The 24,642-nt window shown below is 51.5% G+C and overlaps 10 protein-coding genes and 1 non-coding gene across 12 annotated transcripts; 6 read left to right on the top strand and 5 right to left on the bottom strand.

Annotated features, from left to right (window-relative positions):
• Nucleotides 1-18: 18 nt before the first annotated feature.
• Nucleotides 19-3,616, bottom strand: TrAFT101_003164 (uncharacterized protein). Of its 2 annotated transcripts, XM_066126799.1 has the most exons (4): nucleotides 3,155-3,616; nucleotides 2,800-2,999; nucleotides 818-2,458; nucleotides 227-681 (listed from the first exon to the last, which is right to left on the bottom strand). In XM_066126799.1, the coding sequence occupies exons 1-4, from the start codon at nucleotides 3,249-3,251 to the stop codon at nucleotides 505-507; spliced, it is 2,115 nt and encodes a 704-aa protein (XP_065982906.1). In that variant the 5' UTR covers nucleotides 3,252-3,616; the 3' UTR covers nucleotides 227-504. The 2 variants fall into 2 exon arrangements, with proteins under 2 accessions (XP_024764293.1, XP_065982906.1); XM_024906398.2 differs by having other exon boundaries at nucleotides 19-681; nucleotides 818-3,555.
• Nucleotides 3,617-4,760: 1,144 nt separating this feature from the next.
• TrAFT101_003165 (uncharacterized protein) lies at nucleotides 4,761-5,158 on the top strand (the record flags this gene model as incomplete). The annotated part of the gene is made up of 2 exons (XM_066126800.1): nucleotides 4,761-4,878; nucleotides 4,974-5,158. The coding sequence occupies 2 exons, from the start codon at nucleotides 4,761-4,763 to the stop codon at nucleotides 5,156-5,158; spliced, it is 303 nt and encodes a 100-aa protein (XP_065982907.1).
• A 2,423-nt stretch (nucleotides 5,159-7,581) lies between these two features.
• TrAFT101_003166 lies at nucleotides 7,582-7,663 on the top strand. Its single transcript has one exon. It is a non-coding gene; the product is annotated as a tRNA-Thr (tRNA).
• A 240-nt stretch (nucleotides 7,664-7,903) lies between these two features.
• Nucleotides 7,904-8,700, bottom strand: TrAFT101_003167 (uncharacterized protein; the record flags this gene model as incomplete). Its single annotated transcript, XM_024903505.1, has 3 exons — nucleotides 7,904-8,128; nucleotides 8,195-8,323; nucleotides 8,380-8,700. 3 exons carry the CDS (start codon nucleotides 8,698-8,700, stop codon nucleotides 7,904-7,906), a joined length of 675 nt encoding a protein of 224 aa, XP_024764295.1.
• A 1,796-nt stretch (nucleotides 8,701-10,496) lies between these two features.
• TrAFT101_003168 (uncharacterized protein) lies at nucleotides 10,497-10,844 on the bottom strand (the record flags this gene model as incomplete). Its single annotated transcript, XM_066126801.1, has 1 exon — nucleotides 10,497-10,844. The coding sequence occupies one exon, from the start codon at nucleotides 10,842-10,844 to the stop codon at nucleotides 10,497-10,499; it is 348 nt and encodes a 115-aa protein (XP_065982908.1).
• Nucleotides 10,845-14,050: 3,206 nt separating this feature from the next.
• On the top strand, nucleotides 14,051-14,809 carry TrAFT101_003169 (uncharacterized protein; the record flags this gene model as incomplete). The annotated part of the gene is made up of 1 exon (XM_024899404.2): nucleotides 14,051-14,809. One exon carries the CDS (start codon nucleotides 14,051-14,053, stop codon nucleotides 14,807-14,809), a length of 759 nt encoding a protein of 252 aa, XP_024764296.2.
• Nucleotides 14,810-15,651: 842 nt separating this feature from the next.
• TrAFT101_003170 (uncharacterized protein) lies at nucleotides 15,652-17,253 on the top strand (the record flags this gene model as incomplete). The annotated part of the gene is made up of 1 exon (XM_024903506.2): nucleotides 15,652-17,253. The coding sequence occupies one exon, from the start codon at nucleotides 15,652-15,654 to the stop codon at nucleotides 17,251-17,253; it is 1,602 nt and encodes a 533-aa protein (XP_024764297.2).
• TrAFT101_003171 (uncharacterized protein) lies at nucleotides 15,684-19,870 on the bottom strand. The gene is made up of 2 exons (XM_066126802.1): nucleotides 19,465-19,870; nucleotides 15,684-19,404 (listed from the first exon to the last, which is right to left on the bottom strand). Exon 2 carries the CDS (start codon nucleotides 19,344-19,346, stop codon nucleotides 17,511-17,513), a length of 1,836 nt encoding a protein of 611 aa, XP_065982909.1. The 5' UTR covers nucleotides 19,347-19,404; nucleotides 19,465-19,870; the 3' UTR covers nucleotides 15,684-17,510.
• Nucleotides 19,871-20,347: 477 nt separating this feature from the next.
• On the top strand, nucleotides 20,348-20,853 carry TrAFT101_003172 (uncharacterized protein; the record flags this gene model as incomplete). The annotated part of the gene is made up of 3 exons (XM_024907675.2): nucleotides 20,348-20,395; nucleotides 20,529-20,597; nucleotides 20,692-20,853. 3 exons carry the CDS (start codon nucleotides 20,348-20,350, stop codon nucleotides 20,851-20,853), a joined length of 279 nt encoding a protein of 92 aa, XP_024764299.1.
• A 61-nt stretch (nucleotides 20,854-20,914) lies between these two features.
• Nucleotides 20,915-23,228, bottom strand: TrAFT101_003173 (uncharacterized protein). The gene is made up of 2 exons (XM_024899417.2): nucleotides 21,313-23,228; nucleotides 20,915-21,248 (listed from the first exon to the last, which is right to left on the bottom strand). The coding sequence occupies exons 1-2, from the start codon at nucleotides 23,108-23,110 to the stop codon at nucleotides 21,121-21,123; spliced, it is 1,926 nt and encodes a 641-aa protein (XP_024764300.2). The 5' UTR covers nucleotides 23,111-23,228; the 3' UTR covers nucleotides 20,915-21,120.
• A 393-nt stretch (nucleotides 23,229-23,621) lies between these two features.
• TrAFT101_003174 (uncharacterized protein) lies at nucleotides 23,622-24,616 on the top strand. Its single transcript, XM_024907676.2, has one exon. It carries the CDS (start codon nucleotides 23,816-23,818, stop codon nucleotides 24,563-24,565), a length of 750 nt encoding a protein of 249 aa, XP_024764301.2. The 5' UTR covers nucleotides 23,622-23,815; the 3' UTR covers nucleotides 24,566-24,616.
• Nucleotides 24,617-24,642: the final 26 nt, after the last annotated feature.

Below are 24,642 nucleotides of genomic sequence, written 5' to 3' on the forward strand. Positions count from 1 at the left end.
ATTCCTGATGGATTGATAAGAGACGCCATACGTGATCCGTACATAATGTCGGTAAACGACCGAACGGAGAAATCGCCAAGGTCAAGAACGTTACGTCCATGTTTCTCCGACGTTTTCCTGGCATTTCCCCGATGGCTTCGTATTTTTTTTGTCTTAAACTTCTGTCTCTCCCTTCGCTTATTCGTCTCACATGGGTGACAGCTGCATGCGTGTCTCAGGATTAGGTTTTATGCTTCGAAGTGGAGGGGAGCATTAGGGCTGTATGTATGAGGCGGGAGATCTTCGTCAATCTCAATCAGATGTAAAAGAAGAAGAAAAAAAGTATACTAGTACTACTACAATTTGCCCCCCGGTAAAGGTAAAATTACAACCACACATTGTTCGCTTTTTACCCAAAGAGAAGAAGAAACAGGCCCAACTCGCTAAGAGGAATATCCAAAAATAAAAAAAAATCCCTGTCCTATTTACACAATTAATTTTTTTTTTCCCTGTCCCTTGCAGGATTTAGCCAACAACGGTGTTGGAAGTATTCCGAAGCTGATCAGACGCCTTGGAGTCCAGCCGCGTCAGAATATCCAAAAGTACTGAAAAGTCGCCCCTTGCTCGAGTCGCCAGGGGGTTATCCTGGTGCCGATGGATGATGGCTAGTAAACTAGCTCCGATAAGGCGTATCTTTTCAACCTGTCGTATCAGATAACAAGGTTAGCAAATAAGTGCCGAAGTTCAAAAAGTATAAATAACCGCAGGCATTATATAAAGCAAAAAGGAAACACAAGAGGATAGGGAGGGAGGTGTGGGAAAAAGAAAAGCAGCTTACGTTTGGCTCGCCGTTTGCTTGGAGACCCCAAAACGGCGCCTCATTCATCACTCTCAGCATATCCCTCACAATCTCCGACTTCCTCAGGTCTGCTTGCTCTACTCCCGGAGCAAAGTAAGACAGATCCTCAAATTTCTGCGTGATTACCATGCGCAAGCAGTGGAAAGTCACCTGCAGATTAGTGCATTGAATTACGTACTGCTTCGACTCCGCAGACCCATTACCCTCAGCCATAGCCGCCATAGCCAGAGTGCATGATTGGAGGTATGGCGGGAGGTCGTCCAAACAGGTAATGAACCTAACATAGAGGGAGTCGAGGTGCTGCCTGTCCGCAGACGGCAGCACATGATTGGGGGGCAGGTTCCCGCGGAAATGCTGCATCATCTGGTCTTGGAGCACCCTGATTTCCAGTAAAAGATCGGCCGCAGACTGCCAAAGCCGCACATTGGCGTTGAAGCCGGAAATGAAGCTCTTTCTGGGAGGCTCAGACGCCGTAATCAGGAACTCATCCTCAATCCCAGATGGGTACAGGGTGGTGATTCCCGTATCAAAGCAGTATTTGTGGATAGTTATGGGACGGTTGTTCAATATGGCTGCGGATTTGTCCCCCAGATACAGAATCCAGAAGCAACGCCGACGGAACTCTGCCTCAATGGGGACAAGCCCTTCCAGCGAAGCCTCCTCGTGAAGATGCATAACTTGAGCCAGGCGAATCGCCTCGCCAAAGATATGCCACGAGTACTTGGGTTTCCCCGCGGCGTGGAGGCAATTGGAGTGGAAATACCGAATAGCAATGGAGTTTGCCGTCGGATTCTCCAGGTCGGCCTCGAGATGCTGATGAAGACAGTCTCGAGAAGCTTCAAGAAAGATTTCCGAGACGGATTCTCCTTCGGGGAAAATATCTTTGGGTAGCATAAATGCTGCTTCGGCGCAAACAGCTGTGACCAGGGTGAAGGTCGAATCGGCCCAGGGAGCCAACCTGCTGCCAACAGCTCGCGAGCCATTGAGCTGTGCGAAACCGGTCCACGACTCGGCAGCACTGAGGGGGGTGGTCCCGGCCGTCGGGTCTGGCGTGAGCTGCGCGATAGGCGAGGGTTGGTTCATGCCGGGTATGGGTTGCGAGAAGATGTATGCAAGGACCTCCCGCAGGGCCGGCTCGTACACCAGGGGGGTGAGAGGATAGAGGTAGTCAAAGAAGAGGTCGATACATCGCTTCGACACTCGTTCTAGCGTCGTGTTGCGCAGCGTCATGGCCTGGGCAAGGTGTAGCCATCGCTGGCGCGTCGATATGTTCTGGATTGTGGAGAGGCCCGGCAGATCGCCCATCTGCTGCCGCGGCAGCCCGTTCTCCAGGCTGAGCGGCTCGACGGGCTCCCACGGCGTCTCGGGCGACAGAGACGATGAGTTGAAGGGCTGCAGTCCACCTACTGCGGGGCCGGAAAAGGCCAACGGCGGCGGCATCTGGGCGCCGGCTCCACGAGTCCCGGTGGAGAGCGAGCTCGGATCTGAAGGTGGCTGGCCGGGCAGATCGCTTTTCTTCCTGGCTTTGGGACCGCGTCGGGCCAGTGGCAAGTCGAAAGTGCACTGCACGTGTGCATCGCGGCAGTGCGTGCAGCTATCGACGGCGCTGAGGTATTCGCACTTTTGGTGGGGAAGAACATCTGTCAGTGGGGAGATCGCGAGCGTATCAGGGTATAGGACAGAGTAACGCAGCATTAGATAGAAGGGCGGCAGGCGAGTATGTGTGAATATGCAGATGCAGATGAAGATGTGGATGTAGGTGTAAACGTAGATTTGAAGTTATGAATCCATCTACATAGCCATGTATGCACAATGAATCCATGAATGCAGAGAGGAGGAGGAGGAGGAGAGGAGGAGGGCAACGAGAGAGGAGGGCAGCAAAGCGCAGGGACAAGGACCAGGACCAGGTCGCAAGCAAGCTGGAAGACACGGGCATTCGGGCTGCAGCTAGTACTACTCACCTTAGCTTTGCGACGACGGCATCGATCGCAGGCTCTGCTCACAAGACGCCCTCGCGGATGGTGGTGGAACGAGGATGCGGCAGACGGCGCTACGAGCGACTGCTGTGGCGGCGTCGACGTTGAGGCTGCTGGCGAGCCGGGCTGGCTGGACGCTGTGGCCGATTCGGGCGACGTGGTGAGAGCGCCGCCGCCTGTAACAGCTAAACCGGTCGTTAGCACGTCCAAATACAGAACAAGGCCTGACGGTTTGGGGGGCTGCGGCGAGGCCACTACTGTTGGATGCACCGCAGAAGGGCAACAACCGCAACCACAGCTGGGTGCCACTGCAGGCGCAGGAACTGGAACTGGAACTGACCTGACTGCTGCCCTCCCGCTGCTACTGCGCCTGCTGCAGCTGTCACTGCTGATCCTCCTCCTAGCGGTCCTGTGGCCGCTGTGGCCGCTGTGGCCATGGCTCTCTGGGGGGCCGATCGCTGCTGGCGGTTGCTTCCTCTGGCGCTTCGCTCTCCCTCTCCAGCCTCCGCTTCCCTTCCCGCAGGCGCTCGCAGTCAGTCTCGGGTATCGGAGAAACGCAGGGCGCGCAGACGATGTCGCGTTTCCGGTCGGAAACGCCTGGCTGGAGACTCGAGGCGAGACGGGGATTTATCAACGGTCAAATACAGGGAGGAAAAGTGGGCAGAGGCTTTGATTTTTGATGTCCGTTTGGTGCCCTCCACTTTTAAGGGCGTGGAGAAGGAGGAGCCATTTCTCCGCATGGATCCGGATTATCTAAGGCCAGAAGCAGCAGATTTCGTACAGTATGCGCACACTAGCTGCGCTTGTCACTGGCAGCGAGATACAGCGCGCGCGCACTGCATTCTGCGCGGCGCTACTTGTGCCTGGGAGCTGGTGAGATTACCACCACTCCATCGGCTTCATTTCAGAACCTGCCATCCCCAGCCCAGCTCCACGCCGCAGCCCCGGCGCTGGTGCTAGCCGGTCGCTAGCTGCTCCTGAAAGCCTGGGGAAGACATGGGGGCGCCAGCGCGATGCAATACGACGACAGATGCGGCGCGTGTCCCGGGCTCGACCAGCACTTCAGGCTCAGGCCAGCCGGCATCGAGAATCAGCCTCTGCCGCCCATTTTCAGGGTCTTGCGAACGGTGGTCTCACTTAGCCAGTGATCAGGAGGCGCCCTTTTTAGCCATGCAGGCCCTCTATGCGTCCATCCATCCACCCGTTCCCTTTGACGCCGAGAATAGCTTCCTAATGGGCAATATTATAGGCATGCAAATGCGGGGTTTGCAGAGCCACCTGATGGAGGGTGCATGTATAAGCAGTGTATTCTTTTGGCGCTTTCACCGTGCCGTGGCTACCTGCAGTGTACTTTACCGGCTATGCACTGCGGGTGAAGCTCAAGGAATACTACCCTGCCAAGGTTGGCCCCTAACATGCTTAATATAAATTTCAGCGTTTTACGTGCTCGATGCGGACTGAAGATGAGTCGGTCCAGCTCTGGATAATGACGAAGCTGCATGTGTCGTGTCACATTGACCCCATAGTATGACTCCGACTGGCCAGCGAACGCGACTCCAAGAGACAATATAGCCTGAGCAAGTTGATGGGATCCAGGGGCCACACGCAGGACAGCAATTGAGCTTGGAGAGTTTACGATGCTATTGCCAGGTTCCCTTGCAAAGCTAATACCGGCTCGTGAATGCCTTCCTCGTACCATTGCCATTGCCATTGCCCGTCACGGCTGAATCGGCCTTGGAGGCGCGACTTCGCCATAGCTCTCAACGCAGTATTAGCTTCTCTTGCCTCCCGTCTCTACAAATAAAATCAGGGCTGGCACCTCCTTGCCGATTCGCCACCCAATGGTTCCAACGAAGGTGCCGTGTCAAGTGCCAACATGTTGTCGATGGTCTGGAGAGAAATCTGCCAGCGGGGTGCCTGCTGGGAGGGTCAATTGCATCAGGACAATGCTTGATACAGTGCCAGAAATGCGCCGCTGGCATGATGGAGCCCAGATGGACGGGCACGTGGAAGGCGAATTGGGAATCAGCCTTCACGTTGGTACTTTGTACCGCGAGCTAGGAAGTGAGTTGCTTCTCTTTGTTCAGCTCTGCTGTTGAATCTCGCAGTTACACACTATCGACGGCCGCCGTCAAGCATCTAAATAGACGCATGTATAGAGAACGTAGAAACCATAGCGGGAGAGCCGCCCGATTCGCAAATAAGCAATTTGAACGCCCACGCGATCTCAGGCTCACCGCAAGCCACCCGTCTCCTGAACCCCCACACGAGCCCCAGGCCTCCTCTGGTATTGCAATGTCATGGAATTCTATTTGATGCGGAAAACCAGCTTCCGTTACTGTAATACATATCCCGGCCCCGGAGGATCTGTATCCGTGGTATCCGTGGGTCAACAATCGAGCCAGCAGAGACAAGCTTACTGGCCTCGGATTGGGCCAATTGGTGCTCAGGGTTGGATAGGTGGTGATACGGCGCTGCTATCCTCTCGCCATTAGCATCGTCTCTGCAATTTGTTGTTGACTCCTGAATGCAGTCTGCGGATAACCGAGATTTCGCAGAAATCGATAATTTTGAGATGTAGTTGCAATTTCGCAGCTCCAATGAGCACCGACAGATATTTATTATATTTATTGATACTGGCAACCGGAAAGAAGCTCCACAGTTCTGCGAAGAAGTCAAGCAGGACCAGTTTTCAAAGGGTATAGCTGATCAGCAATCATTACAGCCGAAATAGAAAGTAAGGTTGGTTGCTATCAGATGAGCATTTAGAGGGTTGCAGCATGGTATGTTTGAGATACCACATAATGAAGATGCTAATTGCGCGTCGAGGCAGACCTCATTTTTGCCTCTTTCGCATAGCACGCAGACGATCCCCCGACAAATGATACATCGGTCAAAAAGGCTAATCTGATCTTTACTCCTTCTTATCTACGGAGTCGACCCGGAGATGTTTATTCAAAGCCAGCTTTGTTCTCCCAACAATCCATCCCAGGCCCCTGTAGCCTCTCAGTGCTGAGAGAACACAGCATGCACCTCGGCTTCTACCTCCCGGCTCGATGCCTCGACCGATTTCTCAATATAGGCTACACGTCGGTCGTACGGATCAGATCTCTGATCGTTTGGGAGGATATGGAGCACAGAGCAACGCCTTGAGGTTATGACTCTAGTGGCTACCGCTGCTAGGCAAGCCCCAGCTTTCGCAACGGCATCAGGCTCGCTTAGCAGCAGCATGATTAGTACGAAGCGCTGCATGGGTGACCACACCCTCCAACCTATTATACAACCGTGCTTGCATCCAATAACACGCCGTTGACTCCTCGCGAAAGCGCCGGCCGAGCGAAAAACAGCGGATCGAGACGCATCGTCACATCGCCGGACGAGGTAGCAGCGCATAATACCATTTTGCAAAGAGGGAAATGGGCTTTTTCCATGCCGAGTTTGATACTGCGAGCTGCTTGCGACTCGATGTGATATTAGAACGGAACCCGTTTCAAATACTTGAGCCAGACAATGTGCGACTGTCGCGCCCCCCACGGAGAGGAATCAATGATGCAGATTTCGGGAATGCTTTTCCGAGAGGCATGCGGATTGATTTTCATCCATTTTGGCGATATTGTAATCACAAATGCGACTGCAATACGTCATGCGGCTGTTTCTGACTTGTGCTGTAAGGAGTCGTACTATTAGGGCGTATAACAGTTTGGAGCATCAAATAGATACCACAACTTCGTAGGATGTAGCAATAGGCAGGTAATCGAGGTATCGTGGTTTATCGAGAGGTTGCTTTCATAGACCATTTTGGCTTTTCCACTCTCTGCCTAGCATTCCCCCTCTCTTCTGCAATGACGGAGTCGATGGATATCAAATGCCCAATTTCATTTTGAAACCTGCCTTTTGTAGGGTAGCATTATTAGTGGTAGCACCGCTATTAGTAGCGTGTTCGCATCAACAGCAGCTCAAGACCCCTCTAAAATTAGTAATAAATGTTCTGATAGAAACCTTATTAAACTAGTGACATATTCATGGATTGTTATTGGCAATCAAACGTTATAGGGTTCATGTGATTCAACTACTGTACACTCGTCGTTCATGCTCACGAAGCAAGGGCTGCAGTGGTTTCCACAAAACTATTCTCCGCGCTTGTGGCACTTCGTTTGAATACATGCAACGAGTGGGCCTGTACGCTTTCTGAATCTTAGCAAAATTTCGGCCAATGACCTGCTCCGCAGCGACGATGCTGGAGATTCTAGAGGCATATTTTACGCCATGTTCAACAACTTCAAATTGGCAACTATATTTATAGAATCATATTTGTGTAGCCTCCATCTTCTTAGCATTTATCGTGGGAATAGACGATTCCACCAGAGATATCAGTTTCTATCAAACCATGCTGTTTCTCCTTACCAACGGATACACATTCGAGTAGAAAGGATAACTTAGTATACAGTTAGTAAAATACGAAAGATCACATCCCTCCTGAGGTGCTCATTGCTTTCGTTGCAGCAGTTGGGTGAATTTGATTAAGCGACGAGCAGTGTCATCAATTGAGAAAGAGACACAACGGATTCTGGTGCAGAGTTTTCTAGACCTTCGTAGTTACCTGATGATTCGCTCGTCTGAGCTATCTTAATTGCCATCAATCTAACCTATTCACTACCTCCCTGCAACAAAGTCCACAGCAAACCCGCGTCAAGCAGCTTATCCATCTGTGGGGCACGATTGTGGAAGGCGAATAGTTTCATTTTAGCTGCCTCAAGATATACAAGAGCCCGCTTGGCTAAGCGGTATAGCGTGTCACTAGTAAATACTTGACATGACAAGGTGATCAGTTCGACTCTGATAGTGGGCATTCTTTTTTTTATTTGCTAATGAACTTTTTGCTGTGCTGGCTCAATTCTAAGTAGCATGCATGACTCTACCCTGAAAATAGAACCCTGTGACAAAAGAAAAACTGTAGTTGCTGAAAGGGCAGTCCTACCAAATCCTATCCCATTTTCACCAAATCGTGAGGCATAAATATCTAGGCAAGGCATTCCTCCATGGTAAATGCAGTAACATATTTTTCTCCCAATGCTGCTAAGAGCTTGGCTTAAACGCTGAGGGTCAAGGCCAGAGAGGCATGAATGCTGCTCAACAGGGTCTGAGACTGCTGGGCAAAAGCCGGAATGCGGGCAATGATGGCACCAGCCAGGTTGACAACGGTTCTCTCAACCAGGTTCAGGACGACAGCAATGGGGCCACGGAGGAGAGAGTTGGAAACGATACCGTTGGGGCCAAGAAAAGCGTTGATGAGCTGAGTGTTGGCACTGACAAGCTGTTACGAGACAGTTAGATACTACCCGTGTTTGCTTCTTCCATTTGACGTTGAGATGCAGCATACCTGAGTGAAAGCAGCGAAGATAGCACGCTGGTCGGCAAGGCTGAAAACCCCGATGACTGGGGTGGTGATGATGCTTCCCACATTTGTCACGAAGGTTCCAGACAGAGAACTAAGGCTGGTAATGATGTTCTAAATACACTCAGTTAGCATATTACAATAGGCAGTTCATTGTATTAATAACTTACGGGAAGCTGCTGAACGAGTGTAGTAGCGGTGATGGCGCTAATTGCGGTTCCAGTGGTGGAGAAGAGGTTGGAGACGGAGTTGAGCGTGCTGGTAATGACAGAAGCATTCAAAGTTGGGGCACCAACAAGCAGAATGCCATCTTGGGCCATCTGCTGAGTGTGGATCGTGTGCGCGAGTTCCTCAAGCTGGTGGATCTGCGTGCTTTGCTCGCTCTGCATGTTCTTCTCGTTCTGCTGAATCTGGCCTTGCTGCGTCGAGGCCATGGCATAGGCAGACTGAGCCGTCAGAACGGCAGCGAGGAAGAGAGCCTTGAACTGCATTTTTGGGGAGTTGTTGTTGGAGCTAGGATAGAAGAACTTAATGAGATGGATGTTTAGGGGCTAAAGATGTAGGATTGAGCTGACATTGAAAGAGTTTATTTTGGCCTGGATATTGCTTTTGTTTTTATATCTAGCAGAGTTGAGTATTGTGAATAAATTAAAGGGCTACGATAAATAAAGAAATGATCTTCTTTCGTGAGAATATTGTCGAATTCGCAGACTTTGTGTAGAATCACTCGACATGGAAACCCATTCCTTGAGCTGGGCATTTCAAGACACGCAAGGGAGTTCTCCAGGGGAGCAGCTAGTACCGCCTTAACGAATAATTCAACGGCTAGCGGCGAATGGACGACAAGTACAGCCTTGGGGAATGTGATGCTGATTCCAATGTTATTGTTGCCAGACTTGTGACTGACGATCAAGGAAGTGCGTTCGGATGTTGAATGAAAGGCTGAAAACAAGTGTGATCTCCCTCTTGGAGTCATGAACTCTCCGTGCCTTGGCAGCCTAGCGAATAAGATGTCCTGAATCATAGTCGTGCATTCCAATTCCGTTCCAGTGTGTCTTTGGTTATCCGGAATGTTGGCAAGGTCTCAAAGGCTCAAGAGACGGAACAAACAGCTCTCCCCCATTCTCTGCGACGCAAAGATAAAAAAAGCACAATGGTAGCATTGAGGCATGATGCTGTATAATATTCGTCACCGTTGATATTGTTCCGGGCCAATAACGCAACGCAGTACTTGTATGGCGTCTACAGAAGGGAGTGTTTACTGTTTGTATGATGACTTTGATACCGGTCCGAATTCCAAGCAGTAGCCGCCGTATATAGTTTGTCTGTTTAGAGCTAGTTCAATTTGGAATTCTCCTTTCAACTATGCTCTGTTGAAATAGGAATAGAATGAATCGTGATTCAAAGTTCTTTGTACGTTGATGCTGGCCGCTATGAATCTAAGACTGAGCTGTAATTTAGCGTCGATCTAGATGTCTCCTCATTGACCAAGACACTGTATCTGATGAATCGTGTTGGTGTCAAACGTTCATATCTTATAGATCACTTGGTTGTGTGCGCTGCATCTTGGGCTCACTCCATTACATGATTGGCTATCCAGGTAAGGCAAAGTGTATGATCTTTATCTCTGCATCTTCTAGATGGTTCAAACATTCCCTGCTTGCACGTGTATTGTCGTAGGAAGCTTAATCCTGGGACGGGAGAAGCTTCCTTTTTCGCCAATGGCCTGCCGTCCCGCGAAATATAGGAGTGCTTTGCCCCGCAAATAACGGTAGACGCCAGGATCTTGCACAGGTGAGGGGCTCAACAAAAAAAAAAGTACTGCCGAAATGACAGGTTCTCAGTTCGAAAAAACCGACAGGGAAAAAAATGATCAAATGTCCGTCACTCTGTAGGTAGCTGATGATAGGGTTATTTGACGACTTTTAGTGGCTTGGATGGGAGGCGTCTAGAAGGCTTCTAAAAATGCACTTCTAAGCGCCAGTAACAGACCAAGTAGCCGCTATGCTTTTTACGCCAAAGCAAGATGGGGAAAAATTATTGGCTACCAGCGTCGGCGGAGAGAGCCGGCGGGCCGCGCGGATCCCAAGCGATAACAGCAAAGCTCTGCCAACGATTTCAAAGCGGATGGTGGTAGCTTTTCGCATCCAAGGAGCTCAGTCTGCAAGGCAGAGAAGGACATAGCGGATAGTTGCCGAACTGGGACTTGCAAAGGTCTCTGGAAAGCCTGCCGAGCCAGGGTCTGCCATTGTACAGGGCGCTACGGAGTGCTGTACAGGCGATATACCTACACGACGCTTACAGGCATCGGCCCAGGCATCGAGCAGCCGCCATCTCGTGTGTCTGCCGAGTCCCAGGCGGAGACGCTTCCAAAGATGCGATGCCCGCCTTCTGGCTCCTTTTCGCTGGATGGAAGTTCGTCTGGAAGGCCGACGGAAAGTTCTAGAGATGCCCCGTGCTCATGGGATATAGGAGGAAATTGCGTGCTTGGGACTGGAAATCTGGTTATCGAAATTGCAGATGGAAATTGACGAGACTGCTCAACATTGTACCTTGCATGAATGGGACGCAGAGAGGACCCTGCGTTTGCATTTTTCTTCTCGCTCCCCTTGGACCATGTCACGGCCATGGCCATGGCCCTTGTCACGGCCCACGCCTGGAAAACAAGGCTAGACTGATGGCAGGGACAGGGCCGATGCTTGCCTAAGGCAAGTCATAGCAGTACCTTAGCTTTGCAGCGGTTTACTGCCATTATGCCGCTGCAGCTACAGAGTAGTGGCTGCAATATTAGATTGAGAGACGCACGCGGTTGACAGCTTGGCAGATGGTCTAGAGCACGGCTGGACTTCTGCAGTTGCGAGGCGCTGCTCTATCCTGCTTAGGCATCCAAGTACAAGTGCGTTACTGCACGTTCATGTATCTCCAGGTCAGAGATTGACGTCTCATCTCATCTACAAAATGCGCTCCTTGCACCGGGGGTTTCGAGCGCGCATTACTCGCAGCACTTACCGCTACAAGCAATAGTGCCCCGTACCCCATACGGAGTAATCCCGGCTGAGCACGGCAATTCCACATGTAATTTTGCTACCAGCAAGGAGACACAGAGAAGCAGAAATAAATAGATATAGACAAACCAGCCATCGTGGCTCAGACCGTCTTTTGGCTTGAGGGTGGCTACTAATTGTCTCAGTTTCACCGCCTTCAGCTCGGTACCCGTGTACTTCGTAGTGCCACTGCTGCTGGGCAGGAGATGCTGTACATAAGGTAGTATGTGTTACTTCGGCATGGCAACTGGGCAGGTGTCTCTTGCCGCGTGAGTCACGAGAGGCTGCCCTCGCTTGTCTCTGGCTTGTGCAAGTGCGGGTGTTACACCTGCTGTGATGAAGATCGGCTGGAAGATCGGTGGAAGGTGACAAACAACTGCCTGCGGCTTCCATGACATGACATGTGAAAGTATGTGCGTATGCAGCGACGCAGACGCTGAACTCTATTTCCTGCTAGTTACAGTAAACACCATTCACCACTCGTGAACGCTGCCAAATCAGTGAGCGGATGAATGAACGATTTTCGGTCTACGAGCTAAATCCGGTCCATGCCTACTGTCAGTAGCTGACGCCCTTGCTCGCCACATGATGCTGCGGCCGACAGAACACGCATACCTGCGTATGCAGCTGAGGCGAGTGGCTTACAGTCTTGCCAACTTGCTTAGCAGACCTTACTCTCTTTCCAGGTCCAGACCGCGCAATCCAGAAGTAAGGGAAACAGAGTAGAATAATTGTCTCCTCTTATTCTTTGCTCCTACGGCCATGACGGGCTGCCTCTTGTTCTGGCCGGAGTAATTGTGGCGGATTGTTTTCCCTAAGCCCCTCCCAATCCGGCCACCATCAGCTACGGCTACACCATCTTCGACTAGAAAATGCAACTGATGATCATGGCGCCTTTTCTATCAGAAAGCCAAGTCCCGTCCCGCAGCTCTCTTCTTACCCGTCTGCCCAATGACAATTCCCGGGTGGCAGCGATCCCAGCGACATCGGATGTCACTGTCCAACCACCACCCTCTAGCCGACCACATTTTGTTTCGATTCGCCCTGCTTCGGCTCAACTGCGCATGACCTCTGGCGCTCAATACCAACCGTTAGCTTTTGCATGCAAGTTGGTGCTGGTACGTGTACGAGTAAAGTATGGCGCTGCAGCGCCACCTCCACTTGGCCTGCAGCAAGCAAGGCACGAACATGTAAGTTTGAACGCCCAGAGCTGCGCGAAAACCAACCACGCGAGACCCTCCAGGGTTGTGTCGCCGCATTTGATTCGCTGCTGCGTGGCGCCATGTGCGTCCGGGCAAGGAGGCACAAGGACCCTTGCGCCCTGGCTTATTATAGCAAATGTAGCCCGTGTACTTGAGACAAGCGGCGACGGGCATCATGACGAGCTGCCTGAGCTGATCTACGCACATGACAGGTACCTGTACGGTAGACACACATGCACAGATAATTCCCTCGGCTGTGATTCTTTGATTCGACTACTTGCCATTATCTTATTAACCTATGATTCCAGCACACGTATTCGCCTCTCCCTCCATCGAAGCCCAAAGGTCTTGGGCCCTTTGTTTGCTTGGTTTTGCAATAGCGCCTCATAGCGCCCTCGTCTGTTCACCATTTCCACTTCTCTGTCATTTAAGCGTTCAAGACCACGCGAAGCGAGAGGACCCGTTGAACAGCTCTCCGCTCTCCACTTCGCACGGAAGACCTAGCACAAGTGCTACTTAACAGACTGGACATCAGCTCCCGCCGCTTGGCAATGGGCCTTTCCCAACCGCCAACCCATCCTGGGCTCTGGATTCTGGGTCCAATCGATTAAACACGCGACGGTCTTTCTGCAAAGTGCCCTCTCTTGGTTACCTATTACGAGACTGGTTGCTTTTCCAACTCCGATCTCGACGCCCTCTCGACGCCTTTTACTTGACTCGGCAGGAATTCTGCTCTTCATTTCGAATAAGCGAGCGACGACTGTTGGCGCCTATCGTTACTGTTTCTGCTACCCACCTAGCCTCATAAGAGCCAGAAAGAGAGAACAGTACATGCGTAAATAGGGAGAAGATACGAAGTAGTCGCCCCTTCAAATCAGGATATCAAATTTTTTTGAATCTCGTCATCGCCCGCCAACCCTTGTTGCCGTGGTTTGCGTATTTGCTCACCGCCGACTGGTGATTCGATTCTGTTGCTCTAAAGACTCCACAACTGAAAGCACAGAGACCCCAGTCCTGCCTACTGTCTAGGCAGGGATCGGCTCACTAGCAACGGGTCCCCCTACAGAGTGGCCCCTTGAACTTTTTTTTTTTCTTTTTACCTGTCCCCGCTTGCCGTGGGCTCTTGAATCGGACGCCGGCAACCGAACCAATCGAGGCGTTTGCCGTTGTCAGTCGCAATCCCGCTTGTCGCTCTCATCGATTCGACAAGACTAGGCGCCTCCGCGAGACCTGGGCGTGCGATTGTTTTATAACTTTGCGTTATGATCCTCCTTTGTGGCTTGTTACTGCCGTAACCCAGACCGCAATTTTTTTCTTGCTTGTTTTGCAATTTCCAGGGGGCCTCCTTTCAGTGCGGGAACACTTGCCAAGATCCTTCTGGGTGATTACAGATATATACTACTCCATATCGTACTCTTGGAATTTTTGCCCTCACAATATTTCTCTATTGACATTTCTCGCGGTTGTGTATTAAAGCCAAAGCTGGCTGCGGCCTTACTTTGATCCAACGCCCTTCCCGGCCCATAGTTTACATCAACTATACTCGTCCTCACTTATACTGTGCCGGTCACAAACGCATCAATAAGTCCAGCACCATGGCTCACTCACCACGGCGCATGTCCGATACCACCTATCGCAGCTTCCATGATATTGAAATGGTAGACCCCCTATCATCGCCTCCCTCGACCTCACGGGGGCGCCAAACTGTCCAGTCTTTCAAGCCTCAAAGAGGACATTCTCCAAGTATCGTCCAGGTTCAACGCAAAGATTCTGGATACGAATCACACACCTCATCACCACGCACTTCAGCCACCTACTTTCGACCTAAGCCTACACGGCGTTCTTCAGGCCTATCCAAATATGGTACATCGTCTGCTCAGTCACTGAGATCTCGTATTCGACCTACCATACGCCGGCCAGCCACCAGTCAAGCCTCCGCCTCATATCAACTCCGGCCTGTTGGAGCTGGCAATCAAATGGCGTACTATCAATTCCCAGCCTCGGATCTGGTTGAAGTTACGGAGACAAGCCAAGAAGCCCCCAGTACTTGCTTGCCGCCGCAGACCACTCATTATTGGACCAGCGACAGGACTCGTCGGTTGGAGTATGCTGCCATTGACGCAGCAAGCAAGGGCGTCAAGGGTTGGATCCGAAGGAACTTGCTTCCCGACTGCTTTTCTGGAAAAAACAGGCACGTGGCCTTTGACGACGACTCTGGCAGTGTTCGTCGCTACAGGCTAGACCTAGAGGACGAACAAGATGAGAAGTGTGTGCCCGACTGTACCGCCTCAACTCCATCTCCGCACAAGAAACGCTTCTCCATCCGCATTCACCGCAAGAGCGTTAGCGCTTAACCTGTTCGATTTTTCCCACCGCTTTACACATGAACCCTTTTGCGATTTTTCCATTTAAACTTTTCGACTTTGCATTTCGGCGCACCCACATTATTCGGCGTTGTATACCCCGACTGCTTTTTTCATTTCTTTCAGGTTTTCGGACGATTTAAGATACCAAAGATTCATATACCAGGAAAGCGAGTTATTTTTTCCTTTTTGGCTTTTTAATTTTCTTTCAATTTGCATAGACATATAGGGGTGGGAAAAGATACCTGGTTTTGTCATAGGGATGAAATGCTTTGTTGCGTCCTGGCTTACACACTTGCGGATGGATAGCGCCAGCAGGCTAGGCAGTGCAGCATTCAACGATCTGGATGAGATGAATGACCAATTTTAGTTTCAGCTGCTGGATGCAATAAAGAATATAAGAGGTCATTGAGATTGGAATGCAGCAGGAGTGAAGAAGCGACGATAGGGGCCTGCGTATGGCCCGTGAGGGTAAGCAAAGCAGAGCCTGGGCCCTTTGTTCCTCAATTCGTTCTTTAAGATTGAACAATCAAAGACAGTGTCACAGTTATTCAATACACAGCTTCAAAACAAACAATGGTCCATAGTTTTCTCTTGTCGTTATAAACCGGATATGCCCTCGTGAATCTCGTCATTGCGAACACTTATTGAATCACTGCACTAAGTCTATGTCGGCGCCGAGCCAATCAAAACAGCGCAATAATTGCGAGTCAACGATAGGAACGGATCAGCTCTCCACTGGGCCAACAGGCAGCTCTGGCATCCCAAGACGAACAATCGCCACCCAATGCACCGCCAGTGTCCGGAACACCACTCCTTCCAGCTCTCACCTCATGTCTTTGCTTCCATCTCCGAAAGGGCTTCCGGCAGACCCACCCGGCGATGGGTCTAATTTGCGGGGCCTAGTTCGGCGGCCCGGCCCAGCACCGCCACAGCATGTTGCAGCAGTGTCAGGGACCATCGCCCCGGGATTCAGAAAAAAAGAGAAGAAGAAGAAGAAGACAGAGAAAGAAATGCTCCAAAAAGTGGCAAACTCGTCACCGCAGTCGGCGGATATACTGGATGGAGTGCCCATGGAGCTGGCGAGAACCGTGGTAAATATGCAGCAGTATTACGCGTCGGGGGTGAATGAGCTTGCAGAGAAATTAGGCACTGTGGAGGAAGAACTGAGGCGAGCGAAGGAAGAGAATTTGAGGATGAAGAAGAGGCTGGATATGCATTTTGGGATGTTGGGACAGGCGGCGGAGTTTATGCAGCGGGTTAGCCAGGGGCTTGGGATGGCGATGCCGGTGGATGAGGAGATGTTGGGAAGAAAGGGAGGAGATGAGGAGTTGAAGCAGGGCTTTGATGGTGATGGTGATTTACCAATGGAGGGAGTGAATATGGAAGTGCCGCCGATGCCGGTGGATGATAGGCCGCCTATGAGGAGTACGGGTCGGATGGCAGGTAATAGACGGATGATGCAGGAGAAGAGTCCTGCTCAGAGGAGGAGAGGAAAGGAGAAGAGGAGGATGGTGGCTGCGGAAGTGTTGCCAATAAGAGAGAAGATGGTGATTCCTCAAGATGATGGAGATGATGATGATGATGATGATGATAACATTGATCGAATGAAGGAATCTAACTCGGAAATCCGGCTGGAGGAAGAGAGTCGCCATAGGCGCGAAGACAACGGCAGCGACGATGCCAAGATACTACAAGGAGCACCCCGTCTACAAGCCCTTATATGTCAAGATGCGATACGTCGAAGTGTCATACGTCAAGACATTACACGTCAATCCCGCTTTACACCAATCAACCGTGTTCCATCTCGCCAAAGCACACCGTCAGTCGACAACGACGCCGACTCAGACGAATACTGCCCTTCCTCCCCGTCATCATCATCATCATCAGACTCCATCTACGAAGAAGAAACAGCCCCATCCTCAACCATCGCAATCTCAAAACCAACTCCCTCACCAAACCATTTACTCCAAACCCCCCTTCCAGCAGCATCATCATCATCATCATCGACATCGACATCATCCCGTCCTTCCAAGCCCCGCTACTCCGTCACAAGACGCACCACAATCCCCCGCTACGCATCCGGCCCACCAGGCAAACCCTTCCGCTTCCACCGCATGGGTCGCACCGTGCTCGACGTCTGGACGGAATACAAGCGCGGCTCGAAGGGGAACCCGGCCATTGAGGCGCTGGAGCGTCAGTACGGCACTGAGTGGCGCACGGGGGAGGATACTCGGGAGTTGAAATACGCGAGCAACTATGTCAGTGTGCGGCAGAAGGTGGTGAGTCAAGTAGAGGAAATGTGCGAGAGGGAAGGGATCAGTGCGATGGAGGCGTGTAGGAGGTTGGATGAGAGGGTGGATGGGAGGATGCAGCTGTTGATTTCGGCGGTGAGGAAGGGACAGGATCCGTTTGTGGTCATACCCAAGAGGTGAATTTGTGTTTAATTTAGTATTGGACAAGCATCAGATGTACGGAAGTTCGAGCCACGTAAATAAATACGACAGTAGCTATATTAAGGTATTAAAAGAAAAGTAGTGTTCCGCTTGAGACTTAAACCAGCTAGTATCTCACTTTACATTTTCCGTCGTCGTCCATTGTCCCTGTTCTGCCATCAAATCCAGTCAAATAAATTGGTATCAATTTTCATTCGTTCCTTCTTTTCCTTCATAAAGCAGACAAACTCATATCTTTAGTATGTAGCCTTGGCTCTAGCCTTCACTCTGACGGAGAAGTCAACTGGGCGAGTATTGAACCATCCGTCTTCCTCGAGATGATACTCTGGGCTCACCGGCTCGAAGTCGAACTCTCTAATGAGCATGGCCAGGATAATGAGACTCCACTGTAGAGCATACTGTTTGCCAATACACTCTCTCTTGCCATTGCCGAACCACTTCTTGGCGCCAGCGGGCAAATTATCAAAGGCCTCGCCAACCATACGCTCGGGCCTGAATGCCAACGGCTCCTCAAACACAGTGGGATCGCGGTTCACTCCTTGCAAAACGATAATCATGGGCTGATTGTGAGCAATCTGGTACTTGCCTCCGCCCAACAGAACAGGGCTCTTGTCGCCCTCTCTTGGTCGTGGTTCAATGTTGAAGCCCGGTGCGACAGAGGATAGGCGGAGTGATTCGCGCATGATGCCTTCAACGTACTTTAATTGTCCAAGATGATCAAATTCAAACTCGCCAGCGCCAATGACTCGGTCCAGTTCTTCGCGAGCTTTGACAACGACCTCTGGATTGCGCTGAAGATAGTAGATGGCGTAGACGAGCAAGCAGGGTGCGGTGCTGCTGCCAATGGGCATTGATACTATCTCATCAATGACCTGCGAAGGGGTCAGGGCCTTTCCAGTCTCCGGATCCGGAGTGGTCATCATGATGGACAGCATATCCTGTCTATCTGTCGGGTTCTCGTTACGGTACTGGACCAGTTCTGAAGCATATTCTCGCATCGCCTTGTTTGAAGACTTGAACTTGCGGCCATACACCAACCAGTTGAGCAATCTAGGTCGTGTAGGGCGCTTCATCGCCTCAGAGGTAGAGTCCTCCATTGCCTGGATCATTGGATGCGGAGGACCAGTCAGTCCATTCAGCCGCTTACCAAAGAAGACATAGGTGTTCGTCTCGAGATTTAGCCTATTGAGCTGATCCAAGGGGGAGATTGTATTGCTGCCTCCGAGGTTCTTCCAAGTATGGAAAAGTTCCCCAGCCAGATTGCGCATTTCTCTAAAGTGAGTAGACACAACTTCGGATTTCAGCTGGGGATAAATGATTCGGTGAGCAATGCCCCAGCTGGCCTCGTTGTCATAGGCCGTGAAGAGCGCATCATGGACGGCAGCTCGAATCTCGACGATGGGTCCACCGACGTACTTGCGGAAGCGCTTCTCGTCACAAAGCTCTTCGGCTAGAGCAACGCTGGCAACGAAGACGAGAGTCTTTCCAAGGACTTTGATCTGAAAAATCTCGCCATACTGGTCAGAGAGCTCCCTGAGCGAGTCCCAAGTGTTGCTGGGATTCACATCAAAGATGTTGCCAAGCAATGGCACGCCAGGTGGCTTCGGAATGGGAGTTGGTGATGCCATGATTTTCCGTATCGTAGATTTGAAAGCACGAAGAGCTATCAAAGGACAGCAGCAGAGCTGGAAAGAAAAGGAGAGGGAAGTGGAAAGAGAAGGAAAAAGGCTGGGGAAGAGGACAACTACGGACAAGCAGGGCCCGATGGGTGTAATATATGGCAGTCTACAGGGTGCCGCCAGCAGGTCGTGGAGCTGTGGCAAGACGTTGGCTTTTCTTTTCGTGCTACCACAATGATAAATACGGCCTGCTTGCTTGGGTTCACGGTGCCAGCTCATCCATGCAGCAGCCACTAGCCCTGCAGCTCCAGGCCAAGAGCAAGCATCCAGAGCTCGAGATGTCTCTGGATCTGGCTCCAAGGCCAGTCGTGGCCCCCTCTTCTCATTTTGGGACCCGCGAATTGCAAGCTGCAGACTGAGACATTCCCCGCCGCGCGGCGTCATTTGGCCCATATCGGGAATCAAGCTGTCTTAGCAGCTCCCCGTCGCAGCAAGATGTGCATTAGACAGTCTGCATCATTAAGTCAGTGCTGTGGTAACATGGTGCTAGTGCCAGCAGTATTACTCGTACTCGCGCTGCTGCTGGCATTGGCAGCAGAGGATCAACAAGCGGCCGGCACATCGCAAGGGCTGCATTAGCGCCCGGAAACTGGACTGGATAGATGGACGGCGACTGGGAATCGGCCTGGCTGTGGTGCAGAAAAGCAAATTGCCGGCCTCCTAGTGGCCACCTCGCGCCGGCAAAGCCCACTTGGATGGATGGATGCCAATCTCATCTCGGATAGCATCTGCTGCGACGCTGGATATCACCGACAGGCGCGGGCACTGGACGCCACACCTGCCAGAGCAAAGCTGAAGACAAGGGTCATTTGTGTGCAACTGGCGAAGAGCTGAAGCGGACGATCGATCCGAACAGACGGATGGCACCCTCAGACTGGGCTGCCTTTTGGGTGGTGAACCGAGCAGACCCAGGTCAAATGACGGCACAGAGGTGTCATTGTGTACAAAGCAGATTCCATACCGAACGGGTAAGAGAAAGAACAGTATGTTAGTAGTATCAAGGTTATTCTTAGGATTAGATAGCAAGGCCAGGAAGCGAGGAGCACAGCAGCGCAACAGATGATGGACATGCCATGCATGTTTGCGTGCGGACAAGCAACTGCTGCAGTTCCACCTGAGGCAGCGGCTTACCTAAGTCACGCCGCCCGCCCCTCTAAAAAATACAGGGTGTTCACAAAAAAACGCGCCAAAGCACCGCAGCGCTGCGCTACACGTCTCGCCTCCAGAGAGCTTCCCCAGGCCCGAGGCGCCACCTGTTTGCTAGAAATCACACACTCGCAAGGGGGAGACGACCGCCGCAAAAACCACCACGCAAGTCCCAATTGCCACGACATCCGGCCATCGCAGACCCCAGCCTCACGCTCATTTTTTGTCATTCTCTCTCGTCGCCCAACATGACGCGCGCTCAGCAGACTATTTCCCTCGGCCTCCTGGTCTCTTCTGTATGAGCTGTCCTTCCCCCTCGAGCTGCTCTCTTGCTCCCCTCCCCTTGTTCCGTCTGAGAGAAAGCCGTGATGCTGCGTCTCGTTGAAGCGAAACTCGATAAGCTAACCAATTGTCACTTTTAACAAACAGCTCTACTTTGCTCTCTTCCTCGAGCTCATTCCTCTCCCTCCTCTCGTCCAGAAGGAAATCGTCCCGGTGGTGCGTTCAACCCAATCCTAAGCCATCCATCTCCGAACCGATCATCATATAACATGCGACCTGACCTCAAACTAACTCCGTCGACTACTTGTAGCTTCCCTTCTGGGCCCTCATTTCCTTCGGCGCGTTGCTCCTATTCCGTCTCGGCTGGGGCGTCTTCACGTTCAACGATGTTCCCGCGGCGCACAAGGAGCTGATGGAGGAGATTGAGATGGCAAAGGTCGACCTGAGGAAGCTTGGTGTTGACGTGGATTAAATCAAGAAGCATTCGTTGGCGCAACTGGAAAGAGATATACCATAATTCATAAAATAGTAGTGGGCAATGCAATATCATGTCACTGTGGGATCAATATAGGTAGTTCTTCATATAATCGAAGCCCCTGTTCAGGCTTACTCTCTCTTTGCCATTTAATGATTTGAGTCAAGCGCTCGTCTCGAACAAGACCAAAACGCCTATTACTTCGACTACCATGGACCTTCCCTTTTATGCATCATAACTCATTAACAGAGAAGCATCTCTACTTCATTGCTCGCCTACAACTAATGCCACAATAGTTTTGACAGCGAGGGATGGGTCCTGCCCGCCCTCCACAAGGTCTTCAAACAGTTTGGGAAGCTTTCCCAGCACTCCCCGTTGATCCGCCTTTCGCCCTGTAGGTAGATCTATTAGCACTTGCACTTGAAAGTTTTGAGAACGAGCTGAGGATTAACTTACATTTGCCTGGTACGCCAATCATGACAGCCACCTTATTTTGCGCCTCCCCAATCCAATCAAAATCAATCTTCCACTCCAACCGTACCGATGATGTAGGGTCTGATCGCTTCTTCGACGGAATATCAAACTCAAATGCCTGCTGGCCCATGAAATGAACCAATTCAGCCTTCTTAAAAGATGGGGTAGATGCTGATTGAGCTTCTTTTTCCAGCTCTTCCGTTGCTGCTCTCCGCGCCGGCTTCTTCTTCCGCGCCTCAGCAATGGCCTGTAAGAATTCTCCCTTGGACGCCAGTTCGCGATCTAGTTTAGACCACAGATATGCCCTTTGAACTGCAGCCTGGTACCATTCCCCCATAGCCCATGAGAGTATCCCTATGTTACGCTGCATGCTCCTGTTGCAATCGCCCTCACATAACTTGGTAACAAATGGCCCCAGCTCAGCCCTTGCTGAAGGCTCCAGGGAATCCACCTTCAGCTCCACGATGCTGGAATTCATTGCGTTCACCACCATCTCGATCTTAGAGGTAAAGAGTCCAGGCGCATCTTTTGACCTGAACGTCATGATGCGCCGTTGTCGCAAAGGCTGTTCCCCATCCGAGTGCAAGATAGCCACAGTCGATGTAACGTCGAATGGACTAAATAGCTGTAGGTATGGCAACTCTTCCTCTGCTGTCATTTTTATGGGATGGTGCGACTTGATATCTGTGATGTTGACTTCATCTTCTGCTGTGGCGACAACGGGAGTCGTTCTCCCAAAGGGCAACAATGCCGCAGGGTTTAATGCCGCTTTCAAAAGTTGCTGCGATGGTGGCGGCGGAGGTTGTGTTTCGGAGTCCACGAGGTGCCGTCGCACCACATTAAACACCTCTTCTTCATCTGCAAAGCTCAAGATACGGCCAGAAGCCTGCATCAGCCGAATTCTATCGTTCTCCTTGCTCACAACCTGCAGATCCCGCTTCAATTTTGCAATCTCTTCATCCAAGGCTAATTTTTCTTTTCTCTTGTCCCCATTTGGATCAAATGATAAGACTTGGCGAGCTGGGTGGGCTTTATCGTCCAAAGAAGGCTCTTGTATGCTGCTTTCGCCTTCCCTTTGCGGTGGTTCGAACCTATGCACCGGCAGTGCAGATTTCTTGCTAGGTTTTTCGAGGGGCCGACTCTTTGAGGGTTTTAAAGGAGAGCTGTGTTTCGTTCTAGGCTTGTCTCTCCATCGCGACGGACTGCTGTGTATGCCTTTCGGTGGGGTGAAGGAAGTGGCGTCTGGGATAGATGGCGGCAGCTCAGGCTCTGGGTATAGAAGCGGTCGGCCGGTGTTTGGTGATCGTCGCTGTCTTCTACCCCAGAATGAATCCGCCTCATCGTCTCCCTCAGGCGCTGGTGGTGGCAGCGGTCGTGGCCTCGGTTTGAAAGGCGATCTTATAGGTATGCTAGGCAAAACGTCGTCGGATTGTCGTGAAGACGGCAGCGACCCAGAGCTCAACGCAGCTCCATTTGTGCCTTGCGCCGGGTCACTCGTTGCTGGCGTAGGAGCGTTGGCTGAGTCGCGAACAGCCTCTCCTACCTCTTTCTCGCTCGAAGATGAAGTCCGCTGTGACTCTGTTGGTGCAGGCCGCGCCTTATCCAGACTCTGCGGCGGATGACGAATCTCATTAGCTCTCGTGGTTGCATCGTCCAGAGGGCGAGTTGTCCGAGCTCTTGCGGGCTTTGAAGGTGTCGACGTCGCGTCGCTGCTGCTGCTGTTGTTGACAGAAGAATTGCGTGGTGAGACCCGACGTCTCTTTGACGCGGGCTCATCCATTGTGGCAGAGCAAGGGAGCGGTGAAATGCAATCCCATCCAACAAGGTGAGGTGTTTGTTTAGCTATGTAAATAAAAAAAGGGAAAAGGGAAAATTATCGCTGACCGGAACAGCTTGGCCATGCGGGATGGTGTTTTTGGCCGGATGGAGCGCGTCACAGCCAAGCTGCAGCCCAAACAATGCGGGCTTGGACCGAAGCGGTAGGCGGTAGCTGCCGGGTGTCTGAGCACTACCCGCTAGCTTTCTAGTGGCCTTAGCACCATCAGAGTGTAATCAACGACTGTTTATGCAGTTATTGGAGATGCCTCTCTCAGGTGTTTTTCTCTCTTTCCAAGCAAAAAAAGAATAGCAAATTCTAATTTCGATTTTGAGAAAAGAAAGATAGTGATTCTCTTAAATTCAAAATCATCCACCTTATGGCACCGCCTCTACCGTTTCCTCTTTCAAGGAGCGCTGAGCCGAGCTCATGAGCTGAGACCCCCATTTGCTCTGCCATCACGTGCGGCTCTCCCAAAAATCCTTGCCGGCTTCCCGCCGATGACGTCCGAATTGCCCCCCACAAAAGCTTTGCGACGCCGAACTGCGAATTCCGGATCTTTGCGTGTCTCTCTTCCCCGGCTTTTTTTTTGTCTTATATATCTGCCCTTTGCGCTGCGTCGCATCTAGCCCGGCTCGATCCTCAAAAGCCTACCAAGCAGCTACCACCATGTCGTCAAGAACACTAATATCGCGGATGGGCCTTGTACGGCCGGGCGCAGCTTTGTCGCACGGGCAATGCTGTCGACGATGCTTTGCCAGCGTCACGGGAACTGGCGCAGATGAGCAATGGCCTCAGAAAACACCGCTTGGAGCATACTACGAAATCATCTTTAAGAATCCTACCGCATATTCACCTACTGCAACACTAGAGAGGGCCCCGTCCCCGGATCAAACTCTGAGTCACAAGCCTCAGGGCAATACGGCCAAGCCTTTGTTTGGTCATGTAAACCCAACAACCACGTTACCGTCTCATAAAGAGCCTGTGCCGACAACCCCAGAAGATAGAGCGCGTGTCGTCTTCGGCTCCCGTCTCCTCGGTCCCGCCGAAGAAGCAGGACGTCTCGCCGCCAAAAAGGCCAAGTCTACATATGTCGCCGGCATCTTGATACCCCCTCGCCCGGAAGAGCCAGACAACTGCTGCATGAGCGGCTGCGTCAATTGCGTGTGGGACCGTTACCGGGAAGATCTGGAAGAATGGTCGATGAAGAAAGCAGAAGCGAAAGCGCGACTAAAAGCCGGAGGCAGCACCATGGATGCCGACGGCGGCGGATCAGAAGCCGCCTGGGCGAGCAAGATTTCAAAGGATATGTGGGATGAAGAGGCCTTTCAGAATGTTCCCGTCGGAATTCGCGAATTCATGAAGCAAGAGAAGAAGCTAAAGGAGCGGCACCAGCGGGAAGGCACATTAGGGGGCTAAAGAAGAAAAAGAAGGAGGAAAAGAAATAGACTGGTAGACACTGGGTCGGAGCTACAGCGGGCGACATGTTTTGACAG

Source organism: Trichoderma asperellum, chromosome 2, assembly GCF_020647865.1.
Source record: "Trichoderma asperellum chromosome 2, complete sequence".
In the NCBI taxonomy this organism is placed as follows: domain Eukaryota; kingdom Fungi; phylum Ascomycota; class Sordariomycetes; order Hypocreales; family Hypocreaceae; genus Trichoderma; species Trichoderma asperellum.

What these genes read in the sequence shown, in the direction of transcription:
- TrAFT101_003164 (XM_066126799.1), bottom strand. Translation starts at nt 3,251, where the DNA reads ATGGCCACAGCGGCCACAGCGGCCACAGGACCGCTAGGAGGAGGATCA. An exon ending in GCCGTCGTCGCAAAGCTAAG is followed by an intron (nt 2,459 to 2,799) that starts GTGAGTAGTACT and finishes CCCCACCAAAAG; the next exon opens with TGCGAATACCTCAGCGCCGT. An exon ending in AAGCAAACGGCGAGCCAAAC is followed by an intron (nt 682 to 817) that starts GTAAGCTGCTTT and finishes CTGATACGACAG; the next exon opens with GTTGAAAAGATACGCCTTAT.
- TrAFT101_003171 (XM_066126802.1), bottom strand. Translation starts at nt 19,346, where the DNA reads ATGGGCCAAATGACGCCGCGCGGCGGGGAATGTCTCAGTCTGCAGCTT.
- TrAFT101_003173 (XM_024899417.2), bottom strand. Translation starts at nt 23,110, where the DNA reads ATGGATGAGCCCGCGTCAAAGAGACGTCGGGTCTCACCACGCAATTCT. An exon ending in GATTGGCGTACCAGGCAAAT is followed by an intron (nt 21,249 to 21,312) that starts GTAAGTTAATCC and finishes ATCTACCTACAG; the next exon opens with GGCGAAAGGCGGATCAACGG.
- TrAFT101_003174 (XM_024907676.2), top strand. Translation starts at nt 23,816, where the DNA reads ATGTCGTCAAGAACACTAATATCGCGGATGGGCCTTGTACGGCCGGGC.